The following is a 12,648-nucleotide window of genomic DNA, read 5'->3' as shown; positions in this document are numbered from 1 at the left end:
GGTTCACAGAAAAGGATGTAATGTTTCTTCATTTATGACAATAAAAGTTTTGTATATACTGATGATATACTTACTGATCCCATACATATTTGCCATGTACAAAATGATACAAGCAAGTATTTTGCAACCTATTTCTATATAACAGATGATTTTTATATTTCAAATTCTTATTTTCTTTTTGAAAACTACAAACTAAAAAACCACCAAAAAATTTATTTTGCAAAGGTGCTGACGGGCTTAGAACCACTTTTTACATTTCAGAGACCTACACTGTGATCCACTCTACTGACAAAGTACAAATGCAAAAGAACAGCAGTACTTGGCTTACACAGATGAGTGCTTATAATCTATTTTGAACAGTTAGTTAGTAGTTTTCAGTTTCCAGCTACTGAACCTTCAGCTTCAATACTCAACCTAACTATGTGAATTCTCAGGCCATGCAAAGTGAAATGAGTTCATTTAAATGCAGGTATCTTAACAGCTCAAACCAGATCACAGGTCTTCATCCTATTGTGTTCCCACTTCAACCAATAAAATAATGCTTGAAAAAAAAATACAGTTTGAATGTCTACAATGTCTTTCAAAAAACTGAAACATAACAGGGTTTGATGTCTTCCCAGTTGACTAGTTCAGAACTTGAGTCTATAGAATGTCATGAGAGTTTTTCAGATAAAACCATAAATGTATTCATAAACCACACTCTGGTTTTTATTGACTCATTTGTGGTGCACCATACTACTATCTCTGTACAATGTCTTAGATTTTTAACTTCATTGCATTAGAAAGAGATTTTAACATAGACATTAACTGAAAACGTGCTTTCAGTATCTTCTAATTTTTGGATAAAAAGAACTGTATATAAAGAAAAATAAACTATTTTATGTTGTCTCACCCTCTCCAACAGCTCCTAAGGCTCTAAATAAAAAAAACCAGCCAATGAAATTTTGGATAATGCACTCTGGGACTACACAAGTCTTAATGTAATAGGTCTTTTTATTTAATGAAGTTATTACTGTAATTTTATGGAAATGTTTTAGTATTTATGATGTTAGAATTACACACTTTTAAATATTTCTAGGGATTACATTTTGGAATGAAAATTAGTGTGTCATTTTTTACTTATTTTAAATATATATTGAATGTTACAGAAATCATGTATGAGGCAATTTGACAACCTCAACTAATTTCAAAGAATATTAGCACTACATATACAGCCTAAAAATCACCTAGCTAGCAAAACTTTAGTAAGAGAAAATGAGGACTAAATTAAGATTCATAGTGGCATAAAACATATAAACTTTACGTAAGTGTTTTACAGACCATTCTGTGGTGTTCTTTGCTGATGTACATCAGTTGATGCAGCGTATGTTCAATGCAATATATTTTCATATTTAAGGTATCCATTAGAATACATAAACTGCATGTCATTATTACAGTGAGAATTTAAGGATTCAACAAACAAGTCAAAATATGCTAAAAAAGGATTATTGATAAAACTACTATTCCATTTTGCAATATGAATACTTATTTCCTTTTGATAAATAATCATTTACTTAGACTCAAAAAATTCTTCAACAAATAAAGTTCCTTTTGTTTTGTTTATTTTTGTATTAAAAAATGCATTTGTATTTCCTAGCAGTTCAAAAGATGAGCCAGACTGGACAGTGTGAAAAACGTATTAATAAAGGATGAAAAGAGATATTGGAAATGAAACAGAATCAAACCTTAGAAAAAGCTGTTGTTGAAATGAAAAAGTAATCATTTCGGCAACAGGGGTGCACTTCCCCTCAGAACTGTGTCTCCTAGAATACATGAAATAAAATTGGAAGATACACCACATATTGAACAAAAAATGTTTATGGCTAACTCACTTGAAAACTGCTTAATATAAATATTTAACTCTGATGTGCTTTTCAAAGACTGACTTTAATTTAGCCGGCTTCTCATTATGACCTCTGTCAGTATAGGCTCCAGTGAAATAAAATAGATGTATGAAACACTAACATTAAACTGTGGCCATTACTTTCCATTTACTGACTATATCTAAAAGCATTATCACAACTTTTCGAGCAGGAAATGTTGTCTGAGAGTCAGAGATGACCAGGACAGCTAAAGAAGAGTGAATTCTGTTCTGATCAATGCACTTCTGGAGAATTTTCAGTAGAAATACAGCAGTATCATGAGTTCTGGAATCCTGACAAAAATTCTTCTCCCTCCATGGCAGAAAACTGTGAGACAAAGACCCAAAAGATACACAAGATACAGTTTCTGCTGTCTTCCTTTCTAACAATGATGAGAAAGTATTGTCCATTAGCTTAACCTCCTGTTTCAAATTCATGATTCAAACCAATGCAGAATTTTCCATAGTCTTTTCTTGAAAAAAAAAAAAAAAAAAAAAAAAAAAAAAAAGCTACAGATTAGAGGGGAAAAAAAAAAGTCACAAAACTTTGCTCTAATCCTCAGGCAATATAGACTATGTCTTTCTTAGTGAGTGGTGGGGAGTAATGGTCATGGATGGTATGGACTGAAACAGCTGGTGCCTAGAACTCAAAATACACACTAAGTGCTCATGGTATATTCATATTCTTCTTCTTCTTATTATTATTATTATTATTACTGTTGTTATTATCATCATCATCATCTTTTTTCTGTCCTGTTAGACTATCTTCACCTGAACCTACAAATTTAACTTTTTTCTGATTCTATTCCCCATCCCACTGCAGGCATGGAGTGAATGGGCAGCTGTGTGATAGTTAGCTGCCGGCCAGGGTTAAACGACAACAGTCCATATGATGTTTAAACCACATATTTCTGCCACCTGTACATGAAAAGTTAATTAATCATTAATCTTGTAAACCAGCATATTTCACTGTGCTACTGGTTAATTAGGCATCTACTGAGGAACATCAATATTATTTCCTGAACCACAAATTTTCAGCATATATGGCTTTATACACTCACTGAAAATCTAATGCATTTGTATAGATTTACACATGCACCCTTGTAAAAATCTATACACACATACATAGACACTGTTTTTGTCATGGACCAATACTTTAAATGATATACTGTGAATTCTTTCCTTACTGGTGAAAGTTGTATACTGGCAGTATATTATACATTTCATTTATTTGGACACATAGGAATACACAGATGCATTTTCACTTTCACTGGATTCAGTCTCATTTTACTTTGTTTTCATAATTTCCTGTACTTTTTTCCCCTCTGAAGCTGTAAACAGCTGAGAGTGTCTGCATTTCAAGGAAATGGCAGGATAATTCTAACCTATAATTAATGTTTAGTTATAGACAAGCGATCAGGCAGCAATTTTGCAAAGCTGTGTTCTCCCACCGGCTAATCAGACAACCAGAGCATGGGATTTGCATACTGTGAGACTGACAAGAAATAACATCATACAATTATGTAGATCAGACACCAGAATCAGTACGAGAAGAGGGAACTGCACAGCTGGGAAAAAAGGAAAAAAAACCAACAAAAACAAACACAAAAATCCTGCATCAAAATATTAGTGATTGCCAGAATTCCTGTCAGTCAGCTAAGGCAATCTCATTCAGACAGACAGTATGTTTATAATTATAGCCTTTTCTGCTGGTGAGGTACTCTGCATTAATAAAAACATTTGAAATAATTCTGCTGTGTTCTCACCAACCTGTGAGCATTGGTCAGTTAAGAAGCACAGCTGTTATTTTAAGTTCATTCATTCTCTCAGTACCGCCGAGTGTGACTTATTTGTGTGTCCTACATGTGTATATATATAGAATACATGCTATACAGTACATATTGCAATGGGCATAACTGGCAGATTTTGGCAGGGGGTTGTGGGGTGTGGTGCTGCAGGGGGGGGTGCGTCTGTAAGAAGAGACCAGGGGCTGTGCCAGACACTGTGCCAGCTCCAACTGCTCCACTGCAGGACACAGCTGCACCGACTGCAGGACTTTGTGGTGCCTCTGAACCAATCAGATGTGCTTGAGAGAACATATTTAAGAAAAAGCAGTCAGCACCAAGAAAAGGAACAGCAAGGCCAGAGCAGGAGGAGAGAGACGACCTCACTGAAGGAAGATGGAGAGAACATGACTGAGCAGAGGCTGCAGCTGAAGCAGCTGGCTGAGCAGGGGCTGGAGCCTGTGTACACCCCAGCAGGCGCTGAGGTGGGACCCTAAAGGGGACCATAGGGAACAGCCCACTGACCCAACCTGCTGCACTGCCCTTACCTCACCAAAGGGAGAGAGTGTGGTGCTTGGTGAAAACAGGAAAGTGTGTGTGTGTGCAGAAGTGTCTGGTGGGAAGCAGGGGAGTTTTTCCTAAGGCTTTCATTTTTATTATGTTTCTTCTATACCAGAATCAGCAGTTAATTGTTAATTGGCAAATAAGTTAAATTGAAATCCCCAAAATCAGTATCCTGGCTTTGCCTGTAACAGTTACATAAATATGTTGTATCTTGGGTCTAGGATCATCAAATGAGAATATCTGCATTCTGTCCTTGCTGCTGTATGTTCAGAAAAACTATTCAGAGAGCAAAACCAAATTAAAGGTAAAAGCACACACACACACACCCCCGCCAACCCCTCCCCCCCCCCCCCCCCCCTTCAAGCTTACAGAACAGGTTTCAGCCCTGTTCTTGCTCATTTGGAATTAAATAGGATTTTACTCATGACTTTGAGGTAATGGCATGTAGCTCATTATATGCAATAGGACTGATTATTCCTCTTTCATATACTTTAGTTACAACTGACGTCTGGAACCAGCAGCACTCTTCAGTAACTGAACATTTCTGAATTACCTGTATATTCAAGATGAAATCCAGCAGCTGAAACACTGATATCAGACTGAAAATTTAGGTACAGATTATTTGATGTGCTGTTGAGAAGTGGAGGTATGGTTGTCCCTGAAAAGAGAAATAAAAATATTATTGAAATGCACCGAAACTGAACTAAATACATACATCAATGTGCTTGTATATAAAAAGGGAGAAAGGGAAAGGGAGGAATGGGGGGAGAGAATGAGAGGGGGAGAGAGAAGTCACATAACCAATTCCACCATATTTTGTCATCATGGATGCTATTGAATATCTGTCCCTATAAAAGTTTTATTACATTTTCAGTACACCACAATATCAGAGATGTGAACTGCAGGTACTCAGGGAAGCAAGGTCTGATATAAATTTGTATTACATGCCTTTATCTACAAAAATAAGAATTATTCACTAGGGTTTTCATAAAAGCAAGAGCAAATTGTGTAACTGGAATAATTTTAAATATAACAGTTAAATATATGAAGCATCCCTGAACATATTCTGTAGGGCTATTCTTAGAAATGTGATTGACTCTTTATTTGTTTTTCAGCACAAGACAAGACAACAATCTTATTGCCTGTGATCATATTCCATACACATGAATTAAGTAGAATAAAGGAAAATAACAAAACAAAACAAAAAAAAAGGCAAATAGAACTGCATTGTTTATCTAAAATAAGGATAAAGAATACATCCTTTAGTCATGTACAGTTTCAAGAGGCATCTCTTTTAGAGGTGTGTATTTCTGGACCCTGCTATAAGAGTGGGCAAACAATGAGATTAATATATATCTAGTTTGGGAGCCCCTGAATGTTATTTCATTTCTAGCATTTTCAAATATTCAGCTTTATGAAGTCTATTAAGAGAAAACTGATTAAAACTGATAAAGAATACTACCTGTTGTTAATTATAGGAGAAACAAGCACACACACACACACTCTCACACACAAACTAGAAAGAGTTCTGTGTTTACAATAAAGAGTTGACTCTGTGCAACACTTAATGTAAAATTTTCTCAGTCACCTGAATAACTTCCAAGCCTTGGAGCATTGTTGTCAGCACCATCATAAAAGTCTAAGGAATCCCAGTTGTGTTCTGTGGCAAAACTCACCACTTGCACCTATGAAGAAAAATGTGAGGGAAAGAACATAAACTTCTTCCTGTCTGTATTCAAGCACAAAGACCACTGTAAATTGTAGCCTTTGTTGCTTTCAATCATGGAGAGTTGTGCCTTTCTCTCATTGTCATAGAGAACAGAAAATCATCATTATGAGAATAAAATTGCATTGCAAATTATTTTTTTTAATTTAATTGTCAATTCAGACTACTAAATCTTGTGACCCTTAGTGACAACTACATATCACCTCTGACAAGAGTCACAGAACTGTGAAAATCACCTGAGTATAGAATATGATTCCCTTGTTTGGAGGGCATAGAGAGGAAGACAAAAACATGGTATCGTCAATTACTGCAGTTTCTTTGTGATTCTCTGGTTTATCCAGGGCTAAACCCACTCCCACAGTGATGTACACTGCTTCATCTCTCTTGCCATGTTCAGTTCTGCCTCCATGCAAGAGCAACCTCCTGTTTGGTTACCTTCATCATTGACTCATCTCTTGAAGAGGAGCAGTCACTAGCATGCTACAAGCAAAAATCTTCATTCATTCCAGAGGTGACAACATCCTTCCACTCACAGAGATGCAAAGTGGTAAGCAGATAAACTGCAACAGGGAGGATATATCTGTTCTCACCTAGTGAAAATACACCCGCTGTAGTAGAGAAATACCAGGTTCCTGTTCCCACTTTGGAGGGGAGAGGGTCTGGCCATTTTTTGTTTAATGAAAAGCATTGCAAGAGTGGCAAAAGCACAGATGAAACCCCAATCACCCTCAAAAAGGGGTACCTTAGCCACTAGGTTAGGGAATTATGCTTCTTTTACTGTTCTTCTGTCTCAGTTATTCTTCCTTTTATTTCTTCCAAAATGGAATAGCTTCAACAGAAGAAATAAGCATCGGTTCTAGTACAACTAGGTAATGAAGTTACTCTTCTAGGTGAAATATGTCACTTGCCCCTTCTTCTAGGTAAAAGGAATATTCAGTTTGGTCACTTATTTCTTGGATGGGGCATTACTGTACTTTTTTGTAGGAACTGGTTAGATGTTACAGCTGAAGGATGATATTTCTTCTAAAAAAATGAAGCCACAGAGAGGCTTTGACTGTTACTGTGTTTTAGATACTTGGAGGAGGTCCCCTGGATCTGTTCTCTCAGAAAACTTTAAGGCTTGGCTGTTCATTTGTTGGTTTTTATGGGATTTAGGTGAAACTTTATGGGTGTTGTCTCTGTCAGGAATATTTCTTAAGATATATAGAATTGGAAATGTAGGCACCTAGGAAATCTTCAGAACAAATATCAAATTATCTAATTTTTTTAACGCGTTTTCAGGGCCAGATTGATGCTGACTACAGTTTTTGTATTCATCATAAACCACTTAATTTAAAACATCTATTTTAGTACAAATGTTGCCCTAACCACCCCATGTAGTTAATAAACAGACAGACATACTTTCAGAGCTAGACGCTATATTAGATGTTTTGAATTATCTACTCCAGGTGCCTTTCTGCCCTAACTTCATAAGGAACTATGGCAGATTAATTTCCTAATATAAGGTATTCAAGTTACATGCCTAAAGGCAGACTTTTGGTGCACACTTCATATTTACCTAAATCTACCTTTAAATGTCTGCTTTTTGATGTGATACGAAACAGCTCAGCATTTGCATCTGATCACAGTGTTTCAACAAATTCAAAAACATAATCATACACATTGATAGTTATTATGCCTGAATAGTCTAAATTTCCACCTACATGTTTCACAGAGGAATATGCATTGGTGACACATTATTTTCATCTCCTTTAAGCTGGGGAAGTGTCTTTGTTACTTTGAGGGTATATATATATTGGTTAGAAAAAATGTCCAGATATTTTATGCATTTAAATAAGCACAAAAACATTAGCTGTCATGGATATCTTCAATATCTGCATTTGCTTGCATTCCCAGGTTGGACGAAATCAGTCACCCAAGCTTTCAAACGTTGCCTTAAGTAGCTGATTTTCACAGTAATAATTACATTTTTATATACACATATTCAGTTTTTTTCTTTGAAAAAAAAACCCAACCCAAAACAGATCTGATGCTATTTTTTATATCATTAATGGATTTAAAGCTAAATAAGTTATGAAAAATAATGCAGTAAAAATGGTATAATGATTTCTGATGTATACTCCATCTTACTGACCCCGTGTCAGCTGTGTTCAGTTTACTATATCAAGGACTTTATCTTGCTCAGACCTAGCCCTGAATATCAGACAGGATTCAAAGGATCAAGCATGAACATCACACTTTGTGACTGTCCTGCTTCAGTGGCAATATTAAATGTTCTACAAATCTGATTACAATCACACAGGTATGTCCATGAAACTGTTCTGTTGTCATTACTTTTATACAAGTATAAATGAATAACTTATTCAGCAACTGATAATAGAAAGGGATTGTATTCACTAGCTCATCAAAAAAGTTCAGAAGAACTAGAAAAAAGCAAACAGTAAATATAACTTTTTATTATGACTCTAGAGCAAAAGAATATCATACAGATTAGACACCTAACTTCAAATCAAAGTTAGTAATTTAATCACCTAATGCAGTCTGTGATAAGAGATAAACAACCCAAAAAGCAACAGTGACTGCCTCTTAGGATACCAATTAATGTTTAATTTAAATGCTCTGAACTATCCTCCTAGTGTTTAACTTACGTTACTGATTGTATAAGAAATACACAGAACAAAGTATCCTAACTTAGTCAACTGTTTAAATCAAGAAGTGTTCCTCAAAATCAATCTCAAAACTGCCTTAGGTAAATAAATACTATTGTTAATAGGCATTGGTTGTTTTGAAAATTGAACTCACAGATGTCATCATGTATGGACTTGGGTTGTATTTGTGATGATTTCTGTGTTCTTCCATAAAGTTTTTAAATTTTTCTCTAAGTATTTTTAGTTATTTAAAATAAAAAGATAGATTTTTCTGAATGCCTATTAAGCCACAAAGTATGAGCTCATACTATTTTTTGAACTTTTCTTGACTCAGTAGACTTTATTATCCTAAAAGCTCTGTGATGTAATTTATTAAAAAGCTTTAATAAACTGTCCACAATGGTTTTCCTGGTTTTCATTATTAAATCTATACCTACAGAAACTGAGCTCTTTATTCATTTTCTACAGTAGTTCTATTTTGAACTAAAAGTAGACAGAGAAAACTTGCTACCATGACTTCTTTATATGCATTTTGCTGAAATTTGAACAGATGATGTTTAAAGGTCCTAATTTATTAAACTCAACTGCCTTTCCAATAATCAGATTTCTGTCAGTCTCTTTAGTGAACTCTGACGAGTGAGATATACATGACTTAGCTTAATGGATACTTTTCTGCTATGTGTTCTATGAAGTTCTTAATCTAAATTTTAATAAATGACAATCCTGACAATATTTTAAAGGGCCAATTCCCATCTCATATTGAAACATACCAAAGCATCTTTACATCACAATGAACTTCCATAACGATAGAGTAAGTAACTTACAAAGTTATACATATATAAACATATAAACTTACAAAGTAAGTATATATGTTTCTAGGAAAACATATATAATTTGTTTATGGAACAACCCACTTAATTTCACTTTGCTAGAGATGATTTATCCATTTTGGGAAAGAAAAAAAAATCACAGAAAAGTCTCACTATTTCATCTGGCTTATAAGGAGTCACTGACCTGCTGAAATAACACATTTTAAATTATTGGTGATTTTCTTCTAATTAAAAAGTTAGAAGTGTATCTTAAGATATTTGTAAATCTTTTAACTTTTAACAACTGTGTGAATAAAAAGATGTGCAATAAATTCCATCGTCAGAATCAGTAGTGATATAGAAAAATGTATGAATAAATGATCTTTTCATGCTCTTGGAAAAACATCTCAGGAAAAACAGTTTAAAACATGATGAGAATAGGCAAATAGTAAGTATTCTCACTTGAATCCCAGCTCCCTCTGGTACTGTGATCTTCCACACGCAATTCAGATTGTTGTCATAAGGCTCAGGGTAACCAGGAGACAAAATGGTCCCTTTGCGCTTGGTTAAAATTCCACCACAGGGCACTGAAAGGAAATGCATAAGGCAAAAAAAACAACTTATGATGCTTTAGAAGTGAGAAAAGTTATTATAAAAGTTTATACAAGGTTCAGTATACCATGGATGAAGAAATTTAAATTTATGCTATCTTAAATAATATATATTTGCTTCAGGAAAATAAAATTTGTATCTCTAAACCCTTCTTTTAAATGACCAAAGAAGAATAAAGGAAAATTAGAATTATCTCAGTTTTCTACCTGGCAGAATCATGCTCATATTCCCTTTACTTTTTTGACCTTTAACAAAGTGAAATCCACTCTATTGTCTCTTAATAATCTTACAAAAATAAAGCATTATTTTTAGGTGTTAAGAATGAATTTTGAACAGTTATGTATTGTATTAGTATAAAAGACAGAAACATGTCTTAAAAAAGATACATTCTTTCTTAATATTGCTACTTTGTTGTCTTAATAATTAATAGCACCAATGTCAACTCTGACTGTTTTCTGCTTGTGTGAGTTATCACATAACAGACTATAGATCTATCACATTAGTAAAGAAATTGCTAAATGCCTGCAAGACTGCACTGATCATATCCATGCCCATGGATTAATGTGTTATGCATGACATAGGACAGAGGCATTCAGTACCATCAAGTTTCTCTTCTGAATGTTCATCTTGAATTTATCTCGTCTAGATCATTAGATGCTCTAACCGGGACAAAGAATATTACAGCTTAATCTAGATACAGATATTCTGTTGGTATTTAAGAAGTCGAAGGAAAAGATGGATGAGATGGTTTATCAAAACCATTAAAAGCTAATGTATCACTTATGTGCAACACTGCTAAGTTCTGAATGGATTTCATTAGGTACAAATATGAGGATTTAGAAAAAAGGTAGAACTTATCTTAATAATGAATACTGTAGCCACATTTTGTGTGGCATATAACTGATAGAATCTGTTGGGAACTACATCGATAAACTAAAGGTCAGTGTCACTTGAAGTTTTTAAATAATTACTGATAAGAGGATGAACAGACAGAATGATTGATGTCTACCATCTGTAAGTAAATATTCAAGCATTCACTAAAGTTAAGGTAATTTAATATTTATTAATTTTATTATTATTAATGTCTACCACTTCAATTATTAAATTGATTTAGATTAATGTAATTTTCACCTTGTATATATTTTACCACATTTACTGGCACAGTGTTTTTCACACATAGGGTGGCCTGTAACCCTTTGTCAGTTCAACTCGCCTAGAGACAGATAGCTTTCTCTTCCACAGACTAAATCATGTATTAACGTATCAGTAATAAATTGTGATCAACGGTCAAAATAATTATTTAAATATTCTGTTAAATTGTTATATCTGAAAAACAAGGAAATACATTTCAAGGGGGTAAAAAGTACAGTTCTACTGATTAAACTGCAATCATTGAGAATAAATGAAATATAGCTATATACTTTGGCTTCTTATTGATACATAATTCCTATGCCTTAAATAAACATTATTTGTGTATAATAGCCAGTTAATAATATTTTATTAAAATTACCTCAGTGGTACTTAGTCTTGGTCTCTATCAGGATTCTAGTATTTTGGAGAAAATCCTTTATTTTACTGAAAAACACTCAGACTCTACCATGCATTATCAGCTGATTAGCATGGAAGAATAAAAATCAGCCAGTGAAAAAATATTCTCTATTTTCCTTTCCTCCATTCATCTAAAACTCTGTTTATGTACTTCTTAATGCTGCAGTCAATATCATAATGTGTTTTCTGCAATGGGTTATGATACTTTTTATAAAAAATCTGTTTTCTGTCAAGAAAAGTACAGTAACTTTAACTCATATTGGCTGTTTTGGTTGAAAATGAAGCTCTTCAGATGTCTTCATACTCAAAATGAATAGTTTTCAATCTATTCAATTTGAAAAAAATATGTATAATATGGTCAGTACTGCAACAGATGTTACAGATGGAAAAGTTTAATGAAGTTGCAAAAACATCTGTCCAAATGATGACCAATCTAAATTCATTTATAAACAACTATTTTTTTCTATATAAAAACCAAGCCAAACTCTAATTAATTAAACTTAATATGTAAATGTGTCATATTTGCCCTTGACATAAGCCTATGGTGAAATGTACCATTAGAATTTTCTGTCTTTATTGCAGGGCTTTTTAGCACATTTACCAGATTTTTAATTGGTGCAAACCAGCATTATCAATGTCATTGGATGCACAATGATATCAAAATTAAATTTTGGTAATGTAATCTTGTATGATTAGAAGTGGAGAAAATGTATTTTCTGATCAGAAAAATTACTGCTTTTTTCTGTAATGAAATATTAGCATTAACTCTTTCTGATTTTTAATATAGTAGTGTTCTTTCTAATAGCTTGCAATATTTTGTTAGAGATCTGCAAAGCAAAAGCATCTTAGTCTTGTAAGCGGTCAGGGTACAAACTGGTATTTCTGAGTCTTGATTAAAGGACAGCCAGGGACTGTCACTGATGTTAAGGTAAAATAAACTGGCATATAATTTATAGCAGCAGAGTATGTTCATGAAATTCATTAAATATCACAGCAAGGTTAGAATAGAAAAAGGAGTAAAATCTTAACCTTGAATGAAGAAGAAAGTGAATAAAAG

General features: G+C 33.9%; 1 protein-coding gene across 3 annotated transcripts in view; it reads right to left on the bottom strand.

Annotated features, from left to right (window-relative positions):
- CSMD3 (CUB and Sushi multiple domains 3) overlaps positions 1 to 12,648 on the bottom strand; it is a 725,150-nt gene that overhangs the window by 122,781 nt on the left and 589,721 nt on the right. For all 3 annotated transcript variants that reach the window (XM_056333378.1, XM_056333379.1, XM_056333380.1), the window contains 3 exons: positions 9,894 to 10,018; positions 5,837 to 5,933; positions 4,802 to 4,906 (listed from right to left, as the gene is read on the bottom strand). In XM_056333378.1, coding sequence (XP_056189353.1) covers positions 4,802 to 4,906; positions 5,837 to 5,933; positions 9,894 to 10,018 — 327 coding nt within the window. The remainder of the gene's footprint in view (positions 1 to 4,801; positions 4,907 to 5,836; positions 5,934 to 9,893; positions 10,019 to 12,648) is intronic.

The sequence above is a fragment of the Falco biarmicus genome, chromosome 3 (assembly GCF_023638135.1).
Source record: "Falco biarmicus isolate bFalBia1 chromosome 3, bFalBia1.pri, whole genome shotgun sequence".
Taxonomy (NCBI): domain Eukaryota; kingdom Metazoa; phylum Chordata; class Aves; order Falconiformes; family Falconidae; genus Falco; species Falco biarmicus.
Note: the sequence above shows the minus strand (reverse complement) of the source record. Positions and strands in the feature narration are given on the sequence as shown.